Genomic DNA, 20,449 nt, shown 5'->3' on the forward strand with positions numbered 1-20,449 from the left:
TTATTAGATCTAAAGGGAGAAATAAGCCCCAATACAATAATATTTGGGGACTTCAACATCTCACTCTCAGCACTGGACAGATTATTTAGATATAAAATCAACAAAGAAACATCAGATTTAAACTGAACCTACCAAATAGACCTAGGAGACTTTACAGAACATTTCACCCAACAGCTATGGAATACACATTGTTTTTCAACAGCACATGAAACTTTCTCCAGGAGAGGCCATGGGTTAGGGTACAAAACAAGTTTCAAAAAGTTTTTAAAAATAAAATTTATATAAAGTATCTTATCTGACCACAAGAGAATAAAACTAAAAATCAAGACCAAGATGAACATTCAAAACTATACATATACATAGAAATTAAGCCACATGCTCCTGATGACCAAAGAGTGAAAAAAGCAATTAAGAATGAGATTTTAAAATTCCTTGAGGCAAATAAAAGTAGGAAACACAGCATACCAAAATCTACAGAACATAGCAAAAACAGTAGTAAGAGGCAAGTTTAAAGTAACAAATGACTAGAAATATTTCAAATATGCAATTTAATAATGCATCTTAAGGAACTAGAAATTCAAGAACAGGCAAAACCCAAAATTAGCAGAAGGAAAGAAATAATAAAGATAAGAGCACAAATAAACACAATTGAGACCAGAAAAACAATACAAAAGGTTAATGAAACAAAAAGCTGATTTTTTGAAAAAATAAATGAAATCAACAAACCATTAGCTAGACTAAGAAAAAAAAGAAAAGATTCAAATACATAAAATTAGAAACAAAAAAGGAGATATCACAATAGAGACCACAGAAATGCAAAGAATTAATTATTAATTACTATGAACGACTATATGTTGGTAAGTTTGAAAACCTAGAGGAAATGGATATATTCCTGAGCACATATAACCTACTAAGATTGATCTAAAAAGAAATAGAAAACCTCAGTTGACCAATAACAAGTAACAAGATTGAATCAATAATAAAAATTCTCTCAAGAAAAGAAAGTTCAAGGCTGGATGGTTTCACTACTGAATTCTGCCAAACTTTAAAGAAGCATTAATGCCAACTTTTTTCAGACAATTCCACAAAACTGAAGTAGAGATAACTCTTCCTTTCTTGCTCTATGAGGCCAGCAAAACTGATTCCAAAGCCAGACAAAGACACACAGAAAAGAAAACTACAGGCCAATATCACCAATGAACATAGATGTAAAATCCTCAACAAAATATTAGCAAACCAAATCCAAAATATATTAAAAGATAATAGATCATGATCAAGTGGGATTTATCCCAGGAATGCAAGGCTTTCACATACCCAAATCAGTACACATGATACATCACATCAACAAAATGAAGGACAAAAACCATATGATTATCTCAATAGATGCAAAAAAAAGCCTCTGATAAAATTCAGTATCCTTTCATGAGAAAAACTCAAAAAATTAGGTATAAAAGGAAAGTACCTTAACAAATTAAGGCTATATATGACACACCCACAGCTAATATCATACTAAATGAGGAAAAGTTGGAAACTTTTCTCTAAGGACTGGAATGAGACAAGGATGCCCACTCTCTCTTCTTGTATTCAACATAATACTGGAGGTCCTAGCCAGAGTAATTAGACAAGAGGAAGAAAGAAAGGGAATTCAAATTGGAAAGAGGAAGTCAAATTGTCCCCATTTGCAGATGACATAATCTTATATATAGAAAAACCTAAAGATGCTACCAAAAACTCTTAGAACTGATAAATAAATTTAGCAAAGTTGCTGGAGACAAAATCAACATACATAAATCAATAGCATTTCTACACATGAACAACAAACTAGCTGAAAAATCAAGAAGGCAACCCCATTTACAATAACTACAAAAAATTAAAATATCAAAGAATAAGTTTAACCAAGGAAGTGAAAGCCCTCTACAAAAAAAGCTTACAAAATACTGATGAAAAATCAAAGAGGATATAAATAAATGTAAAGACATTTCATGCGTATGGATCAGAAGAATTAATGTTGTTAAAATTATCACACTATGCAAAGCAATCTACAGATTCAATGCAATCCCTTTCAAAACACCAATGACATTCTTCACAGAAATAAAAAAAAAATCTTAAAATTTTTATGGAACCATAGAAGGCCCTGAAGAGCCAAACAACGCTGAGCACAAAAGACAAAGCTACAAGCATCACACTATCAGACTTCAAAATATACTACAAAACTATAATAACCGAAACTGCATGGTACTATAAAAACAGACACATCAATAAATGAAACAGAATACAGACTCAAGCAATTAATACATATATCTTTAGCCAACTGATTTTTGACAAAAAAACCAAGAACATTCATTGAGGAAAAGATAGCCTTTCCAACAAATGGTGCTGGGGAAAGTAGGTATCTATATATAGAAGAATGAAACTAGACTCCCCTCTCTCACCCTATACAAAAATCAACTCAAAATGGATCAAAGACCTAAATGTGAGACCCAAAACTATAAGACTATTGGAAGAAAACTTAGGGAAAATGCTTCAGGAAATTGGTCTTGGAAAAAAAATTTATGAATAAGACCTCAAAAGCATAGGCAACAAAAGCAAAAATAAACAAATAGGATTATATCAAATGAAAAAAGTTTCTGCACAGCAAAGGAAACTACAGAGTGAAAAGTCAACTTACAGAATGGGAGAAAATATCTACAAACTATTTATCCAACAAGGGGTTATTATCTGGAATACACGAGGAGCTCAAATATCTCAAAAGCAAAATTAAAATAATCCAATCTTAAAATGGGTAAATGATCTGAACAGATGTTTCTCAAAAGACATAAAATAGCCAAAAAATATATGAAAAAATGCTTATCATGAATGGTCAGGGAAAGGCACATCGAACCCACAATGAGGTATTATCTCATCCCAGTTAGGATAGCTACTATCAAAAAGTCAAAAACTGCAAATGCTGGGCCAGATGCAGTGGCTCACACCTGTAATCCCAGCACTTTGGTAGGCTGAAGTGGGCATATCACCCGAGGTCAGTAGTTTAAGACCAGCCTGGCCAACATGGCAAAACCCCATCTCTACTAAAAATATAAAAAATTAGCTGGGTATGGTGACTCGTGCCTGTAGTCCCAGCTACTTGGGAAACTGAGACAGGAGAATTGCTTGAACCCAGAAAGTGGAAAGGTTGCAGTGAGCTGAGATTGCACTACTGCACTCCAGCCTGGGCAACAAAGTGAGACTGTCTCAAAAAAAAAATTAAATTAAATAAAGAAAGCAAATGCTGGTGAGGATGCTGAGTAAAGGGAACCCATACACTGTTGGTAGGAATGTAAATTACTATGGACACTTTGGAGAAGAGTATGGAGGTTCCTGAAAAACTCTACAAATAGAACTACAATGTAATTCAAAAATCCCACTACTGGGCATTTGTCCAGAGGAAAAGAAATCTGTATTTTGAAGACACATCTGCATCTCATGTTTATTACACCACTATTCACAATACCCAAGATGTGGAATCAACCTAGCTGTCCAACAGCAGATGAATTCATGAAGAAAGTATGGTATATATACACAATGAAATATTATTCAGCCACTAAAATAAAAAAATTCTGTCATTTATGGCAACATGGATGAAGTTGGAAGACATTATGTTAAGAGAAATAAGCCAGCAGCAGAAAGTTGAAAACCACATGTCCTCACGCATATGTGGAAGCTAAAAACAAGTTTATCTCAGAAGTAGAAGGTAGAACAGAGGATACAGCAGCTGGGAAGGGTAGAGGGAAAGAGGGATAGGGAGAGATGTATTAAAGGATACAAAATTACAGCAAATTATTCCTAGGAAGAATACGTTCTAGCACTCTATACCATTACAGGATGACTATAGTTAACAATAACACATAGTTTTAGATAGCTAGAAGGGGGATGAATACTGAATGCTCCGTCCTAATACAAAGAAATGAAAAACGTTTGAGCCGATGATTATGCTAATTACCCTGACTTGATCACTGTAGATGTATTGAAACATGACTATGTACCCCAGGAATATGTACAATTATTATACGATTTAAAATAAAATAATAAAGTTTGAAAACCTGAGAGAATTTTTGAAAAATCTACAGGGAACAGAGTGAAAGAGGTAAGTATAAGGAGGCGATTGAATAAGGTGTTTATTTTGTTTTGTTGTCCAAACACATATATTTTTCTTAAAAAAAAATGACTTTTATCCTGCATTACTCAGAAAATGTCCTCGACTGTCCTCTGAGTCATGCTAGGATCAATACAGCTGTTCTACACATTCAAGAGTCCCATTCAGACATTCCAGTGCTTTAAATGTGGTTTTTCTTCTTTTTCAGCTTTTCAAAGTGGAGAAAGAGCGAGGTAACCAGGTGAGAAAGTCCAGATCTCTTTAAAAGAATTATTTGCACAGCTTCTTCAAAAAGAAGGGGAACGTTTTAACTGTGAGCTGTAACTCACTGTTTAACATAATACTTCGTTGATTCAACAGCAAGCATGTTTCTACGGATTTATTTCAGGGCATGAGAGAGAGCATTTGCTCATTAATTACATACACATTTTATATGGCTGTAGACTTTTAGATATTCAATATGTGCATTAAAGTGTGCTAATCGCATTTTAAACTTTGCTTAGTCAGTCTCTTATCTACTACACAGACTAGAAAACTGACTATTTTAGGGCATATGTCTCCCTATTAAGATTTTTAAAAGAAACCATTTCCTCCCCTGAAACTGACATTAGCAGTAAGTGGACAAGTAAAAACCAATTAAATTGTGTGGTTTTGTTTAAAGATAAAATCTAATCAGAACTTATTCATTCAAAGGCTCCTAAACTCTTTTACTTACATAACACATACAAGTTAAATTATGTCAGCTCTTCATTTTTTAAAGAGTGTACTGTTTATAAAGCTTTCAGCATAATCATTTCTCTCAAGATACCATATTTTATCTATTTATCTAATCAAAAGTGAATAGGGATCAATACTTATTTTTTTAAAATCACTTAAAATACTGATTACAAATGTTATAGAAAACATTTCTCTATTTACATAAGTTTTCCCTTAAATGGAAGCAGAATCATAATCATAGAAAAGTAAATAACGTTTTAAAATCTATTTTCATTTTTCTTCAGTATTACCTGCTGTTCCCAAGTGGCTGGGTAATCGATGGGTGATATTTTCATTTACCCTCAAAGTTAGGCTGCCAGTGGAAGCTAAGAATAACACAATTAAATTCAAGTTTCTCTAGAAAATATGACAAATCAAATTTTAAGAAAGCACAACTTGTGGTTTTGCTTGGGTTCAAGATGGCTGGTCTCAGAATATCAAAGCATTTAATTCAAACTAATAGTGTGTCCTCATCCTAGGACTAGAAGGTGATTTTTTTTTTTAAGGAGGGAAAAGAAGAGCAAAGGGGAAAAATCCATGAATAGTGATTCCCCTCCATGAATTATTTCAATTCTCCAAAATATACATTTTTTTAGGAAGGACCACCTGACTCTGAATATATTTCCTCAAACAGAGTCGCCTTTGAACCCAAAGAGTCCAGCAAATCAGGCGGCAGTTCGTGTTCCAAGCTGGCCAGAGAGCTGAGGGATGAGGCCCCTCCACACTCCCCGTCCTGGCTGTAGACGTGAGGTAGGTAGCCGGGGTCATCTTCCAGCAGGCAACATGGAGTTTCTGGGGAAAAGTCGGGGAAAGAGAAGGTAAATGCCATGTGCTTCCATACCCAGCTCATTTCTCTAGGTTTGATTCGAGGAACACCTCAATGTAGTAGGAATGGCACTCAGGCCCCACGTCCTCAGCTGACACAGGAGTTCATACAGTCCCAGAAGTGGCAGTCAGGCTAAGGGGAGACATCCCACTTTACAGTCTGAGAGGGAACTGTGACACACTGGTGGCTGCCCCAGGAGTATGACAGGAGCCCTCAGGAGGACCTCCCACCCACTCCTACCCTCTTGCAGATTCATTTCTGGAGGCTAGCCCCTCCCTGTCCTGTGCTCTGGACACCTCCCCTTCCATGACCCCCAGACCCTCGTTTGGACAACTGTCCCCTCTCTCTTCATCTTTTCCTGGGCTCTTGCTGTGGGTTGTTTCTTCCAACCCACAAATGTGCTCAGGTCTGTCCTTCAATCCGTTCATACTTCACAGCCTCCCTCCAAAAAAGGGCAGCCACCATTTCCTGCCACCCCTTTCTCACCCACGTGGCTCCTCAATCCACTGCCCTCCAGTCTCCCCGTTCACGCTCAGGCCATGGCTTCATCCATCCCTAACCAATGGTGACGTCCCAATCACCATCTCTGTCTGTGACACTCCCTATGGTCACATTCAGAGCCAGAATTCCAACCAGACAGCTCCATGAGAATGTCCACAGAGACCTCAGACTCAACACCCTGGAAACCACTGTGGTTCTGCCCACAACCTGCATCTCCTCCTCCCACGGCCCCTGCCTCAATGCTTGCCAAGTACAGTGTGCACCCCCTGTTACAGGGGCTAGCTGGCTAAAACCCAGGGGATAATCCCCCACACTACCTGTTGTCGTAAATTAAGTTCTACTGGAGCACAGCCAAGACCATTTATTTGTGTATCATCTGTGGCTGCCTTCATGGAACAGCAGGGCTGAGCTGTGGGAACTGGCCTTCAAATCCTACAAGATTTACTCTCTGGCCCTTTATAAGAAGTTCACTGACCCCTGCAGCGTTAGATGATTTCAGTGGTATCAGAACACATATCTATTTGAGTCAATGGCCATTTTATCGTATATTTCAAAACATAATAACAAGCACACCAACTCCATGATTTCACAAAAAACATTACTTAGCTGATCGTAAAGCCAAAAGCTAATTAACATGTGAGCTGCTTTACAGAAATGCATTAAATACATAATAGTGAGTGGGTTAAACACAAGTGTGACAGTCGTGCGAGAATAACCAAAGTTCATGAAACTCTAGCCTGGCTTAAGTCAGAACATCCCCAACAGCCCAGCTGCTCAACCTTGAAACCTAGAGTCATCGCCACCTCTCCCCTGCCCCATCCTCTCAAATGCTCGGCCATATTCCTAGTTCTGTCCCCTCTCCTCCAGCCCCATGACCAATGCCTGAGGATAGGTCCCTATCTCCAGTCATTGGGGCAAGAGTGGCAAGGAGTTCACTAAACTCATTTCTTGTTCTTCTGGTCACTCGGCAAGATCACATTTCCTGCCTCTCTGCTAGATGTGGCTATATGACTGATGAAATAGGGATGTCAGGAACACATACCTGGCCGTGAAAACCTCCCCAGAGCCTCCATTCTCGCTCTTTCTGTCCTCTAGCCTCATTTCCATTTCTGAGTGGTGGCAGAGCCACAGGGTGGGAGGACCCTGGGCAGGCTCCAGCTTGACACCCACCCTGATCTCTGATGTGAGCCAGGGGTCCCTGCTCTGCGCATTAAGCCGCCCTGCTGTAAGGTTGTCATGGCTTTCTCCTCCCAACAGCCGTCTTCTCACCATCTCTTCCTCTCCCCAACCTCTCCTGCCTCAGGTCCACCCTCTGCACAAACCCCAGAAACATTTCCTAGGCTTCGTATCTGCTCATTCCTCTCTGCCTAGAACCCTAGACAGTCCTCCTCTGCCAATCTCTACCCAGCAAATTCCAGCTCAGCATTCAGGACCCAAGTCATCTCTCTGTGAAGACTTTTCTGGCCTGAGTGATTCAATAAATAGGGGACAGGAGGGGAAGGGAGGGGAGGGGAGGGGGGGTTTTAGCCTGTTTACCTTCTAATACCTGTAGAGGGTGCTATCTGAACCCAGAGCCAGTTCCATAGACCTTGGCAGGAATGGGTTTAGTGGGAGCCTGTCTAATCCGTCACTACTGATAGTAATTCTGAGAAGGTGAGCTCATGTAGAGCATGAAAACAGTCAGAATCCTGGGGCTCAAGCCCAAGGTGGGAGGTGGGGAGGGCCTGGAAAGGGCAGCTCTGGGGCCCCAGGGACCCCATGCATGTCCCCATTCTGATGAGACCCCGGGCTTCCAAGCTCTTAACTATGCCCCCCGTCCTGCCCCACCCAGTGACTGCAACAAGCTGTCTCCAGCTTCCTCTGATTCTCAAGAGCCCTGCCTGGGCCCTTGTTTAGTGGGAAATGCTGTCTCCCCACCCCAGTCTACCGCTATGTCAGGCTTGGTGCCCACCGGAAGCATGGGAACGCTCACCTGCACATCTGGTCCATTAACTGGGTCTGCTTATTCAGGGACTGTGGTCGCTGTCTGACCATATGGCATGGGGGAGCTGGGGGCAGGGGGAGGAAAGAAAGTTTTTACATCAAAACCAGCAGATACACAAGTTCCAGCCTAGGTGTTAGGAGTCTGTTCACGTTCTTGCAATGAAGCTGAATAGACAATTAGCGACGGACATGGTGTGTGCAGAGCAAAACAGAATTTGCAGTGGCGGCTGCACTGGGTGGATTCAACTTCAAAACCCCCAGGCTGACAGCAGAACAGCGGGTGTCTGCACCCTGATTCAGCAATTTTGGAAGCCTCATCAGATCAATAATTCATCATCACCACCATCCAAGTTAGAAGGCTCACGAGGAAAGAACAGGGCCCTCTAATCTGGTGTTCCCTCCTCTCACACCACCAAGCAGAGCTTTGAGCTTCTATTGAATTAAGCTGCCTCCCTGCCCTGCAGAGGAGGAGGGGGCCCGCAGCTGGAACACATCCCCCTCCTGCTCAGCCAGGCAGGACCTGTGATACTGTCCACATGGTCCACTTGGCATGAGCGGTATGTGTGCATGGACATGCATTCATGTGTGTGTGCACAAATGTGAAAATGGGTAAGCCGGGTACTATGTTGTAATCACCACATCCTACGTTTTACGTAGAGACATGATCTTGTCTGCACAAAGCTTCACCCAAGAGTGTAGCAGAGCTGCCCCAACTCTACTTTGTAGATGAGAAATTAAGGCTCAGAGAGGAGACTTCCCTGACGCTGCTCAATGATCAGGTGGGCTCGTCTGTAGTCGGCCACTCTGCGCCCCATTTCTGGCTCTGTCCTTCATGCCTTTACCATTGGAGCAACTTGTCTGAGCCTCCGTTTTTGGATTCATCTACCACATTGGGTTATAGTGAAAATGGTTCTTTCATTGGTTCTTCAGTGACCCCTGTGTCATCACCAGTAATGACACAGCCTGGCCCTCAGGGAGGTTACAGTCAGCTCAGGAGAGACACACGGAAATTTCCCCACAGCTTATCCTTCATCTTCCTCACCAGCAGTCAGGGCCTGGGGAAGTGCCCTGCAGCCCTGACTCTGTGGGTACACAGCCCCCTTCTGTAGGAGCCTGGCTTGCCTGGCTTTAGATAAAGCTTCTAGGCTCAGAGAAGATGTCTGTGTTCTCTTGAAGTAGGTGCCACACAGCACCCATTCTGCAGGACTAAGGAGTGGCAGTGAGAAGGGGCCAAGCCTATAGCACCTTTGGGGCTGTCACTGGGGCACATAGCTGGAGCTCCCACCTGTGGACTGTGACAGGAACCAGAGGAAGCTGACACTGGGGAGACCCCAGGCACTGACTCTACATCCAGACACAGTCTGGGCTCACTTCCTCAGGCCACAGTGTTCACAGCCCTGTCTGTCATCCACTCTGACAAGCACAGCAGGAGATGTCCAGGCTCACCAACGTGTTCCACAAAACCGGATCCCAGGACCTCAAGTCAGAGGCTCAGATGCGCACCCCAGATCCACTAGAGCAGGGTCCACAGAGTTGGTGCTGGGGACTGCTGCTTTTTAAGGAGTCCCCCCAGTGTCTAGACCCTGGAGCCCAGTTGCCTGTATTTGAGCCCCAAATCTACTGCTTTCTATGGCTGTGACCTTGGACACATTACCCAACTTCTTTGTTCCTGGGTTTCTTCATGTTATAAAAAGGTGTATGACAGCACCTCCCCCAATAGGCTGATGTGCAGACTGAGAGTTAACATCTTGCAAGTCCTCAGAACAGAGTCTAGAACAAAGTGAGTATCATACATGTGTTTGTCAAAAAAATAAGTCTAGCCTGACAGAGACTGTCTACATTTATGTCTTCCTTTGTGCTGATGATTCCACAGGCCTGAGTTCCCACTGCCCTGCAACAGGAGGAGCTGCTTAGAGTCAGAACAGCCTGGGCAGCTTCTCGGTACATCCTTCTCCAAGCAGGGGTCATGCAGAGCCTCCATGACATGAGCATGTGGACTGGCTCTGCCCTATCCATGTAAACCTGCCCATGGGTGTGCCCAGCTCCCAAGCTGCTTTCCAATCTTCCCAGGACTACACAGTGGCTGTGTTGAGGGACCTTCCAGGATATGCCTAAAATCAGAATCTCACCCAATAGACCCCTTCAGAGCAGTCAAACTACTTCTTTCACAATTTTGCAGGAAAAGACCCTTCATTCTGAGGTAGGAGGCCAGCAGGTCTTGTTTTCTGGTCACAACCCTGCTGACCAAAACAGGATCTGGTCCAGATGGGATGAAGTTAAAAAAACAAAAACAAACAAAAAAACCCACAAAAACCAGCAGAAACCAGCAGATGAGACGAAAGTGATCCCTGTTTGCCCTCATTGCTCACTGGTGCAAGACACTCACACCAGTGCCAAGACAGCTTACCAATGCCATGGCAGTGACCCAGAAGTTACCACCCCTTTCCTAGAAGGTTCTAAATAACCAGCCCCTCAGTTTGTATCAACCTGCCACTTAATTTGCATGGAATTGAAAGTGGGTTTTAGTGGGTATAAATACAGTTGCCAACATCCCATACATTTCCGACTCTGAGTATACTGCCTAACAGTTAGCCCTGCCTTGCAAGGAGCAGTAATGTTCAATAAAAGACTGCTGTCTAACACCACCACCTCACCTTTGAACTCTTTCCAAAAACCCTCCTGGGCTAATCCCCAGTTTGGGGGCTTGCCTGTCCTGTGCCAATTCTGTCTTCTGTTGGGTTCTGCAAAGCAGCACTGGATGGAGGATTCCCATGAAAGTGATCGCTAGGGACTTAAATGTGTTCCCTCTCCAAATTGATATGTTCACGCCCTAACTCCAATGTGATGACATTTGAAGATGGAGCCTTTGGGAGACAATTAGGTTTAGATGAGCTCATGAGGGTAGAGTCCTCATGATGGAACTGGTTCCCTAATAAGAAGAGATACCAGGGAGCTTGGTATCTCTCTCTCCATCCCATGTGAGGACACGGCTGGAAGGTGGCCATCTGCAAGCTAGCAAGAGAGCCCTCACCAGAACCCAACCATGCTGGAAGCCTGACCTTGGACTTCTAGCCTACAGAAACATGAGGCAATACATTTCTGTTATTTAAGCCACCAGGCAGGCTATGGTATTTTATTATGGTAGCCTTAGCTGACTAACACAGTGATTTAGGAGGAAGTGTCCCCAGATGAAGCCTGGAGCACATTGGGGATGCAGAACCCATAGCCAGTGCACAGGACAAGGGGAGCCCTCCCTACCTGATTCAATGTCTCTGCCATCCTTCCTTCCACCAGAGCCAGGAGTTGTCTGTGCACTGTGGCATGTGGGTAAGCCTGCAAGCAAACCAGTAGAGTTTCATGCCACGGCAGAGCCCTTGTCCTACCCTGCAACCCCTGTGTGTCAGTGGCCCCAGCACAGATGGGGCATACTCAGCACAGTTCTTTTGGAGGTAAAGAGCCAGGCCCAGGGCAGTTTGTTCACGTTTCCTCTCTTTGTGTTGGGGCAGAGAGGGAGGCCCTGCAATCTCTCATGGCGAGACCTTCTAGTGCCTGGGCTGAAACACACTTTCAGTGAGGAAGGAACCCGAGTGAGCCCAGCCAGGAGGGTTTGCTCCTGCTGACAGCCTCACTCATGCCTTACTCCCCCTCAACTACACTGCCCCTCCTTGCTTATTTTGGCTTCTCTTCCTCTGAACCTTGCCCACTGTTCCCCATGATGGGCTACTGGCAGTCACCTGCTCATCTGGCCCATGTCTGTGGATCTGGGTCTCTGTGCTATCTAAGGGCAGAGGGTACAGCGGTAGGAAACAGGCTTGGCATCTACCGGGAGGAGTGGCTACCTGGGGACCCGCAAATCCCACCATGAAATCATGTGAGTCAGGCTGGCCTGGAGGCAAGCAAAGCACCTGGGGCCTCACTGCCGGGCTCACGCAGGTGCAAGGCCAGCACCCAAGAGTGGCAGTAAACGTGAGACTGATCACCGAGGGAAGATCAAAATTTTCTTGATACTTTAAAAACCAATTTATAATAATGTGAGGCAATGAATTAGGTGCTAAGTTAACATAATTTTGCAAACTATATATACAACATTCAACTTCCTTTTGTTTACATCAGAATCATTATTTTATCGGTAATAGGTATCTGTTATTAATGTCAATGCATACAAAATTAGTACTTAGACGTTTTATTTACAATGGAGTTATTTGTAGGATCTCATTTGAAAAGAAGAATTCTGCTGCAAAACATGTTTAGAAAAAAAAATTGATTAGATGATCTCTAAGACCCCCTTAGCTTAACATTTCTATAGGTCTGGGCCCTTTGTTTAAAATTAAGAATTTCAAGATGGTGACAGTAGAATATTAAACCAAGGAGGGGTTCTTTAGAGTGGGAGGCCCTGTGCCATGGTGGGGTTCCACGTCCATGCAGCTGGACACACCAGGACCAGAAGGGTCAGCTGCATGGACATGGAACCCAACATTCATCAATGCAGGAGCCCTTTGGTGATGGATTTGTGGCACCATCTTTGTGCGAAGAAGAACAGCATGTTTTCATCTTTGCTCAGATACTGCCTGTGCAAAGATATGAAATTATAGAGAACTTGAATTTATTTTAGAAGCTCTCTCTCATAAAAATTGGATATGATTCTATGGCTCTTTAGACCCGGAATACCTCTTTTAAATTCTATATTGGAAAAGTAAATTTCTGTTAAATAATGGCTAGTTAAACTGGTGAGGTCCAAATAAGGTCTGTGATTGAGAAATATATTCATAGTGTTGTGCCAAAGTCCATTTTCTGATTTGATCACGGAGTAGGGTTACATAAGATGGTATCTTTGGGGGATCCCCAAGAGCTCTCCGTACTATTTTTGCAACTTCTAGTTAGTCGAAAATTATTTCAGAAAACGTCGTTTCACAAAGCAATAGTCCTAGAATTTGTACGTAGCATACATGAAGACACAACACACAGGGGAAGTCAGACCTCCCTTTCGCTGGAAGCACGCAATCACTGGGCTGGAATTTAGTCAAGGTCAAAGTCCTGTGCTCTTAATATTATACATTATCTCCGGTGCCCTTAGAAGGACATGAGAAAATGTATCTATTTGTGGATGTTCTAAAAAGTGTCATATTTGATCAGGATTATCAAACAACTCTAAAAACAACAGCCGCCACCAATGATCGTAATACCTAGTTCTATAGATGGAAATAGAGTTGCGTGGGAAAAGCCCAACTTCTCAGATTTTCATTGACTATGTGTCTTTTTCTGACAGCATCACAAAATCTTCTACAAGGGCCCTCTCTCAGGGGAACCAACTGTCAGTCACTAGTGAGATGGCCGCAGCAGAGAGCAACCTTCTGGAACTCACCCAACTCCCCAGAGCAGAGTATGCTTGGGCTGCCCTGCTTGCTGCAGATGGAGGCACTTCCTTGAGATCCTAGGGGGAAAATGCTGATTTACTCAAAGGAGAATGGATTTCTCTCCAGCTGGAAACAAAGTGGGCATGTGTGACCTCCCACCACTTCCCCTTGCTCATATACTCATAGGCAAACACAAATTAACACGATGAGAGGGAGGGCGCGGGAGGGGGGAAAGGAAAATGAAGAGAGGCAGGGAATAGAAGGGCAGGTGCAATGGAACCGTTTGGCAGGAGGAGGCTTGAACCTGAAGATGCTAATGTGCTTTCCATGACACAGACACCTGAAAACTGCATAGACAGACAGACGAGATCTAGAAGGTGACACTCACAGGTGAAACTGTTTAGATTTAGGGATGGGATTGTGGGCATTTTCTGCTTTGGGTTTCTATCATTTTAATAGCGATGCTTCAATAATGAAGTTAAATTTCAAAGAAAATAAAGCAGGCAATGGACCTTGACAATGGTCTCATTGGCGTTATTTCATGCTATATACAGCAGATTTTAAAATATCAGGTTGTGATGGCTTCACTTAGAGAAAGTATGTGAATGGCAGCTTATTTAAGCAGTCACCACAGATGTACTTACTAGAATATTCGCAGGACACTGAAGGGAACCCAGAGATACACCAAAACCTAGAAGGTGGAGGCTTTAGTTTCCCCCACTGTAAAACAGGGAAGCAAGATTGTCCCCACCACACACACACCCCTGTGGGTTCTGGTGAAAATTCAATGAGATGAGGCATGCAAAGTGCATAGTGTGCCCTTCAGGGCAACGCCTAGGCCTCTAGAAGTTTGCAGACTGGCTCAGAGGAAGGAAAGAGAAGGCTCCCACCAGCCCAGGAGGCAAGTTTGTAGGAACTAGAAAAGGGACGCCCTTCCCCCAGGAGCAGGGATTAATGGTCAGAATGCACAGCGGACCCAGCCCTGCTCACGGCCCTGGCCAGGCACGTGCTCATTTATGGCAATCCTGGGTCAACTTTGTTTTCAAAGTAGGGGACACCTACTACTTATGGAATGGAAGATTTAGCTACTTGGGAAACAATTTTAAATAACACTGATTTGCATGGTGAGAAAATTATTCCCTTTCTAATTCTGTTTCCACACCCTAATGACATCCAGGAGGAAGTGTCACTCTGGTGCTACCCTGGCTTCCATGCTCTGCCTTCCTTGCAGAGGGGCCCCAGGGCTTTGGCAGTGACATCGTCCACCCAGTCATTGTGCCCTACTTCTTTCATGGCTATTTTCACACTTGCCTGCTCTTTATACAAGTAAAACTGTGTTTTCATTTACAGTTGAAATATAAAGTTTCCTACTTAAATAAATGTACTTAATGTGGACACAAGCCCATTTTAAGAAAAAAGTGTCTTAAGAAATACATAGTCCAAGTGCCATATGCATATGGCAAAAAATCACCATATGGCACTGGACACAGTGATATCTGGAAGCACTGGGTCATCTGACGCCATAGCAAAGATGAAGGAACTTGGCCACAGAAAGGCAAGGGTGTGTTAGGCTAAGGGAACCATGGGGCTTTGCAAGTGGGGGCTGGGGTTGCTGACTTGCAGAAGGAACTCCCTGGATGTGGCAGTGGGAGGAGCATCCCAGGTGTTCCTTGCGAGGGAAACTATCAGGAAAGTCACTGCTCTGAAATCCAGAAGCAAGTAAGGAGCAAGCTACCTTAGCTCCCTGCTTGGGTCCTGCTGCAGCTATGCAGATGAGCAGAGCCGGCCTCTGGCCTTCAACATCTGACCATGTCTGTAGAACACAGAGAAAGAAATATGACAAGGGCTGAAATCACAGATAGCAGAAATAAAAACAGAAGGAAAGGAATGACATTTTCTCCAAAACACATTGTATCTATGCCATCACAGAAGTCCAGACTGTAAAAAATACACCTCTCCTGTGAATCTAGATGACTTATGTGGGAAAAGAATGTTATTTCTGTTTGCCTTTTGTAATTGCTCGCTGGGAGGCTGAGCTTCTCGTGGTTCAGTGTTCCGTGTAAACTGATGGTAAAAGGCTCGTTTCAGGAGCCCTCAGAATTGAAAAGCTTGTCTTTTTCTAGGGCTCATAGTGATGGCTCTTGGGGTCACCACTGTTGCACGGTATTCTGTGCATTGTCCCGTTCATTTACCAACCAACACATATGTCCACTGAGGGAATCAGGTTGATGGATGCTGGATTTCTGTTGGCCAAGGGCTCTTAGCTTCCCCACATGCAGGGAAGGCATCTATGCAGTTCCACAGATCATCACCATCAGACAGCATCCCTATAGTTTAGCAGCAGAATGTGACAACATGTGTGCACCTAGTGATGTCTTGTGTAGAGTTTTCCCAAGAGCACACAATGTTCCTGGTGAGTGGATGTGCAATGTAGGCTGGTATCTTTGTGTAGATGGATAGAGGGATAACGCACCTAGAGATGGCCTTATTTACCAAGGTTACAAAGACAGAATCAGTAATTACTGCTAATAATGCTAATATTGGCAGCCACCCTGTATTGCATGACTGTTAGTACTGAAAATTTGACATGTGTTATTTGATTAAAGTGTCCAACAAACTTAGGAGACGGAAGACTATCAAGTTCACTTTGTATATGAAAGTCAGAATCAGTTAGATTACGTAACTGATCAATCACAGATTTGGAATCTACACTCAGGTCTGTTGAATCCCACTTCTCAGAGCCCTAAGACACTGAAGCAGGAATGGAGATGTGCCTTTAGTTGTGAATGGGAAACAAGAGGAAGATTTGTTGGTACAAGAAGAGAACAGAGCCCCTTGCCCAGCATGAGGTTCTCTTGTCCCACTGGCATAGCTGGTCTTTGACCAGTGCCACCATGTCATTAAGCCCTCTCCAACCCTCCTGGTCTTAGCATCACAAGGGCCAAGGTTCCTTTCCACTCACACTGCTTCTACAGCTGCTTCCTCTTTTCCAAGAGACAATCACAAAGCTGCTGGGAAAGAAGGGTAACCAGGGCATCCCCACTGTCCCTCCCATCTCAGCTACAACTTGAACCAATGCTCAGGAAGTGCAACATTCCTGCCAGTCTCCTCCAAGCTCAGCAGCTTTCACTCTCTCCTGCCAAGGAGGAGACTGAGGCACAGCCCCTGGGCCTGGGAACCATTTCTGTTTCCCTTCATGGTTGAGCCTCTGAGCCACTGGAACTGTCCAAGGCAAGAAATTCTACTGTTACACAAAGACTGCTGTTTGTCCAGATGGTTTTCTTCTTAAAATTACACAACAAATCAAGTTTGCTGCTGCTCTCACATTTGGGATGGGGAGATTCCTTCCAGGGGACTTCACAATCTGGAGAGTTTGGACCTTGCTCCTGTTTCCTCACCCAGGAAGGGCTCACAGGAGGGTGCACAGGCACGTACCTGCCAGAGGAGCCTAACCTTCCTTCACACTGCAGGGAAGACAAAATGCAAAGAACCCTGGGAGCCTTAGGCGAACACCAGCTTCTTCAATCACATATTTTTGAGAAACTCTCTAATTACATGAGCATCACATCAAAGTTCATTGGAATATCTTTTCCCTAAAGTGTCTCACTTCATTCAACAAGTCTCTCCCTTCCAGGAAAAAACCACTGGTGAGGTGTAAGATGGGGTGACCGAATCCTCTGTGTGTGTTTCCTTTTGACAATTCTTTTGCGTTCATTTTCTAAATCAACCACTTAATTCTAGATGTGAAGACAAACAGGAGAGCTCACAACGCTTTCATCTCTTTGTCTGTCTAACCCCAGCCCAGAGTTGCTGCAAGGGTGACTAAGATAACGTAGGACCCATTTCAGAAGCAGCCGGTTTGAAAAACCAGTGGCCATTGGCCAGTTACTTTATATGGCTCTGCCTTGTGTTAGGTGCCTTCATGTGTCAGGTACCTTCAAAGAGGATGTGTTAGACATCCTCTTTGATCCACAACCTATCTGAGAATTTGACTTTATCATCCCAGTTCACAGATGAGGATGTAGGGTTAAATGATGAAGCTAATGAGATGCGAAGGCAGAAACAGAGCCCAGGCCTTGTACCTCCAAGTGCAGTGAGCTTTCTGGTTGGCCTCTGCCGGACAATGGTAGAAGAGCAGGTTCTGCCATGATCTACTGAAAGCCATGGCCAAGAAGCCAGCTCAGACTCATTTAACCAGTGAGCCTAACACAATCCCATTTAGGGAACGTCTACCTAATAAAATCACTTTTCCCTAAGCACAGTTTCTCAAACTTAGCACTTAGGAGACTGGGGCAGATAATTCTCTGTGGTAGAGACTGTCTTGTGTGTTGTAGGATATTTAGCAGCATCTCTGACCTCAACCCACTAGACACCAGTAGCACTCCTAACTGTGGCCATCAAAACTGTCTCCAGGCATTGACGAATATCCCCTGTGGGGCAAAATTGCTCATGGTTGAGAATCATGGATCTAAAACAATAAATTCATTTATGTGAGTTAGTTTTTGAAAGAATTTTCTCCCACTTGCTACTGAAACATGGGTAAGAGTGAAGAATTAAGAGGTGGCACAGTGGGTGAAAAAACACATGCTATATGTCTGTGTATTGTTGAATTCCTTGCCATAAGACACAAAGCATGACATTCCACTACCTGGGCTGAAGTGGCTTTGCTCTCCTCATTATACATGACCAGTGTTTGGTAGCCTTCATCATTGGATATAGAGCATCCATGCCTCTTAGGTTCAAGCACAAAATAGCGTCACAACAGGAAAAGCAGAGCCACTGTGATAAGACAAAGGGGAAAAACAGATTAGACAAGCTCACCCATATCAGAGGTTTCATGAGGATCTTATTCTGTTTATTTATAACTCAGTCATGAACTGGCAAGGTCAAACTGCATCTTTGTCATCTGTATAGCTCTAAAGTTTAGCACAGTTCCGGGATACAACTAGATGCTACGTAACTGTTTGTTGAATTAATCAATAATACTATCTGGCCAGTAATATTGTATTGTTTCTTGGAAAAGCTGCTTTCTTATTAGCCTTGCCAAGTCCAGGAGCCTGGACATCTGTACATTGCTGTCTCCATGGTTATTACAAAGGACCACTCCTTGACTATGTTTACCGATGGATTCCATTGTGAGTACAGGCTGCTTTTGCTGGCCAGGGATCTTGCCTAGCCAACATGGCAACCTCTGATCTGCATCTAGGAACGTTGAGTACACCCAGAAGTCATTCTCAAAGCCATTCCACCAATCCTGCCATTGGCTGTCCCCTACCCCAGCAAACCCCATACCCTTGGCCTATTGCCTGGGGAGAGGAGCCATAGTCCCAGGATACCCCTACAGACCACTGACCTGCCAGAGCCACAAATGCTGCACAGACAGGGGACAGGGCCCCCACAAGAAGCCCCACTCCTGCATCTGCATGCTCCACACACGTGAACCCACTGGCACAGGGGCAGATCCTTACACGGACAGTTTGCTTCTGGGAAAGTCCCTGTTTGTCTCCAGTGAAGAGTGGCACCAAGTAATTACCACGTGGCAGGCTTCTCAAGGTTAAAAGTTCAACTGACTGACCTGCAAAGGGAAAAAGAACATGGCATGCATTGACTCACTCATCTGCTCATCTGCTCAATGCACGCTTACTAAATGCCCTGCACGAGCCAAGCTCTATATGAAAGTAAGCCAACTGCAGAGTTAGAGGGAGGGGTCCCCAAGGGCACCCTCACTTCTGACACCAACTGCAAGTTCATGGATTCCCAAGACCACCCTCAGGTTCAACAATTCTCTAGAAAGACTCACAGAACACACTGAAAGTTGTTACAGCGATGGTGCCGTTTTTTACAAGGAAAAGATGCAGATGAAAATCAGACAAGGAAAGAGGCACCTAGGGCAGAGTCCAGAAAAGCACCAATGGCACAGCTTCTCATCATCCTCTCCTGAGAAGCCAGGTCAGCATCAGTGAGGGACAGCACACATGGGATGCTGCAGTCAGGGACGTTCACCTGAGCCTCAGGCTCCAGTGTCCTCGTGGGGCTTGGTCAGGCAACCTGGTGGGCCTCCCAGGTGGGCGGCCTCAGTCTCCAACCTCTCTGGTAGTCGACTGACACTATGTGACTAGAAGTCCCCAATCTAAATCACATTGCCCCTATCTGGCTCAGCTCAAGACACCCAGGTAAAGAGACACTGGTATCAGACATGATATCCCAATAGAGATCACCCAGACCCCAAGGACAAAGACCAGACCTCTCTTTGGGCAAGGCGAAGTTCTTTACCATCCACTCCAGGTCTGAGAACTACCAACATGAGCACACAGTTTCAGCTGAAACCATTCCACAGTCTACAGATGCCATGGCTAGAGGCACAGAGGAGAGTGTTGACAGAGGGTGCCAGTTGCTTTTAACCTGCTCAGCAAGTTCATCTTCTGATAACAGTGCCCCAGTGTTTCTTTAGGGAAGCCCACACTTCCCGAATTCTCAGTATGAATCAGGAGAGGCTGAGCCCAGATCCCAACAAGGTCCAGGTGTGGGCTGGGAACCAGTCAATCAGCACGTCTGCCCTCCTAAGTCCCACCTACAGTGATTGACAGAGCAGCTGACCCAGGTCAAACTGTGACATCAAACCTGGAGCTTCCCGGGAAACACCCTTCTTGCCAGATGTTAGGATATGTCTTAGGGATTCCCAGCAGCCTCCTACCCCCTGATAAGGAGAGTTTCCTAGAAAATGAAGGAACCCAGAGAGAAGCAGACCATGTGTGGGAAGGTGGTTGCCAGGGATATCCTTTGCGCACCTAGAGCCAGCTCTGCCAGAACACAGACTTCTCTGGCTTTTTAAGCTAATAAAGTCCTTTTTTGCCTAAAACTGTTTGAATTGGATGTCTGTCATTTTCCACTCTTTGC

At 44.2% G+C, this 20,449-nt stretch overlaps 1 protein-coding gene across 1 annotated transcript in view; it reads right to left on the reverse strand.

The window, feature by feature from the left end:
- Positions 1-4,496: 4,496 nt before the first annotated feature.
- Positions 4,497-20,449, reverse strand: part of CDH26 (cadherin 26) — a 53,781-nt gene continuing 37,828 nt past the window's right edge. Inside the window, 7 exon segments of the mRNA XM_017891220.1 lie at positions 4,497-5,665; positions 5,668-5,680; positions 11,457-11,531; positions 13,561-13,629; positions 15,288-15,365; positions 18,201-18,331; positions 18,906-19,127. Of these exon segments, the coding sequence (XP_017746709.1) occupies positions 5,481-5,665; positions 5,668-5,680; positions 11,457-11,531; positions 13,561-13,629; positions 15,288-15,365; positions 18,201-18,331; positions 18,906-19,127 (773 nt within the window). The 3' untranslated portion in view covers positions 4,497-5,480.

This window comes from Rhinopithecus bieti, unplaced genomic scaffold (genome assembly GCF_001698545.2).
Source record: "Rhinopithecus bieti isolate Rb0 unplaced genomic scaffold, ASM169854v2 scaffold_20477, whole genome shotgun sequence".
NCBI lineage: Eukaryota > Metazoa > Chordata > Mammalia > Primates > Cercopithecidae > Rhinopithecus > Rhinopithecus bieti.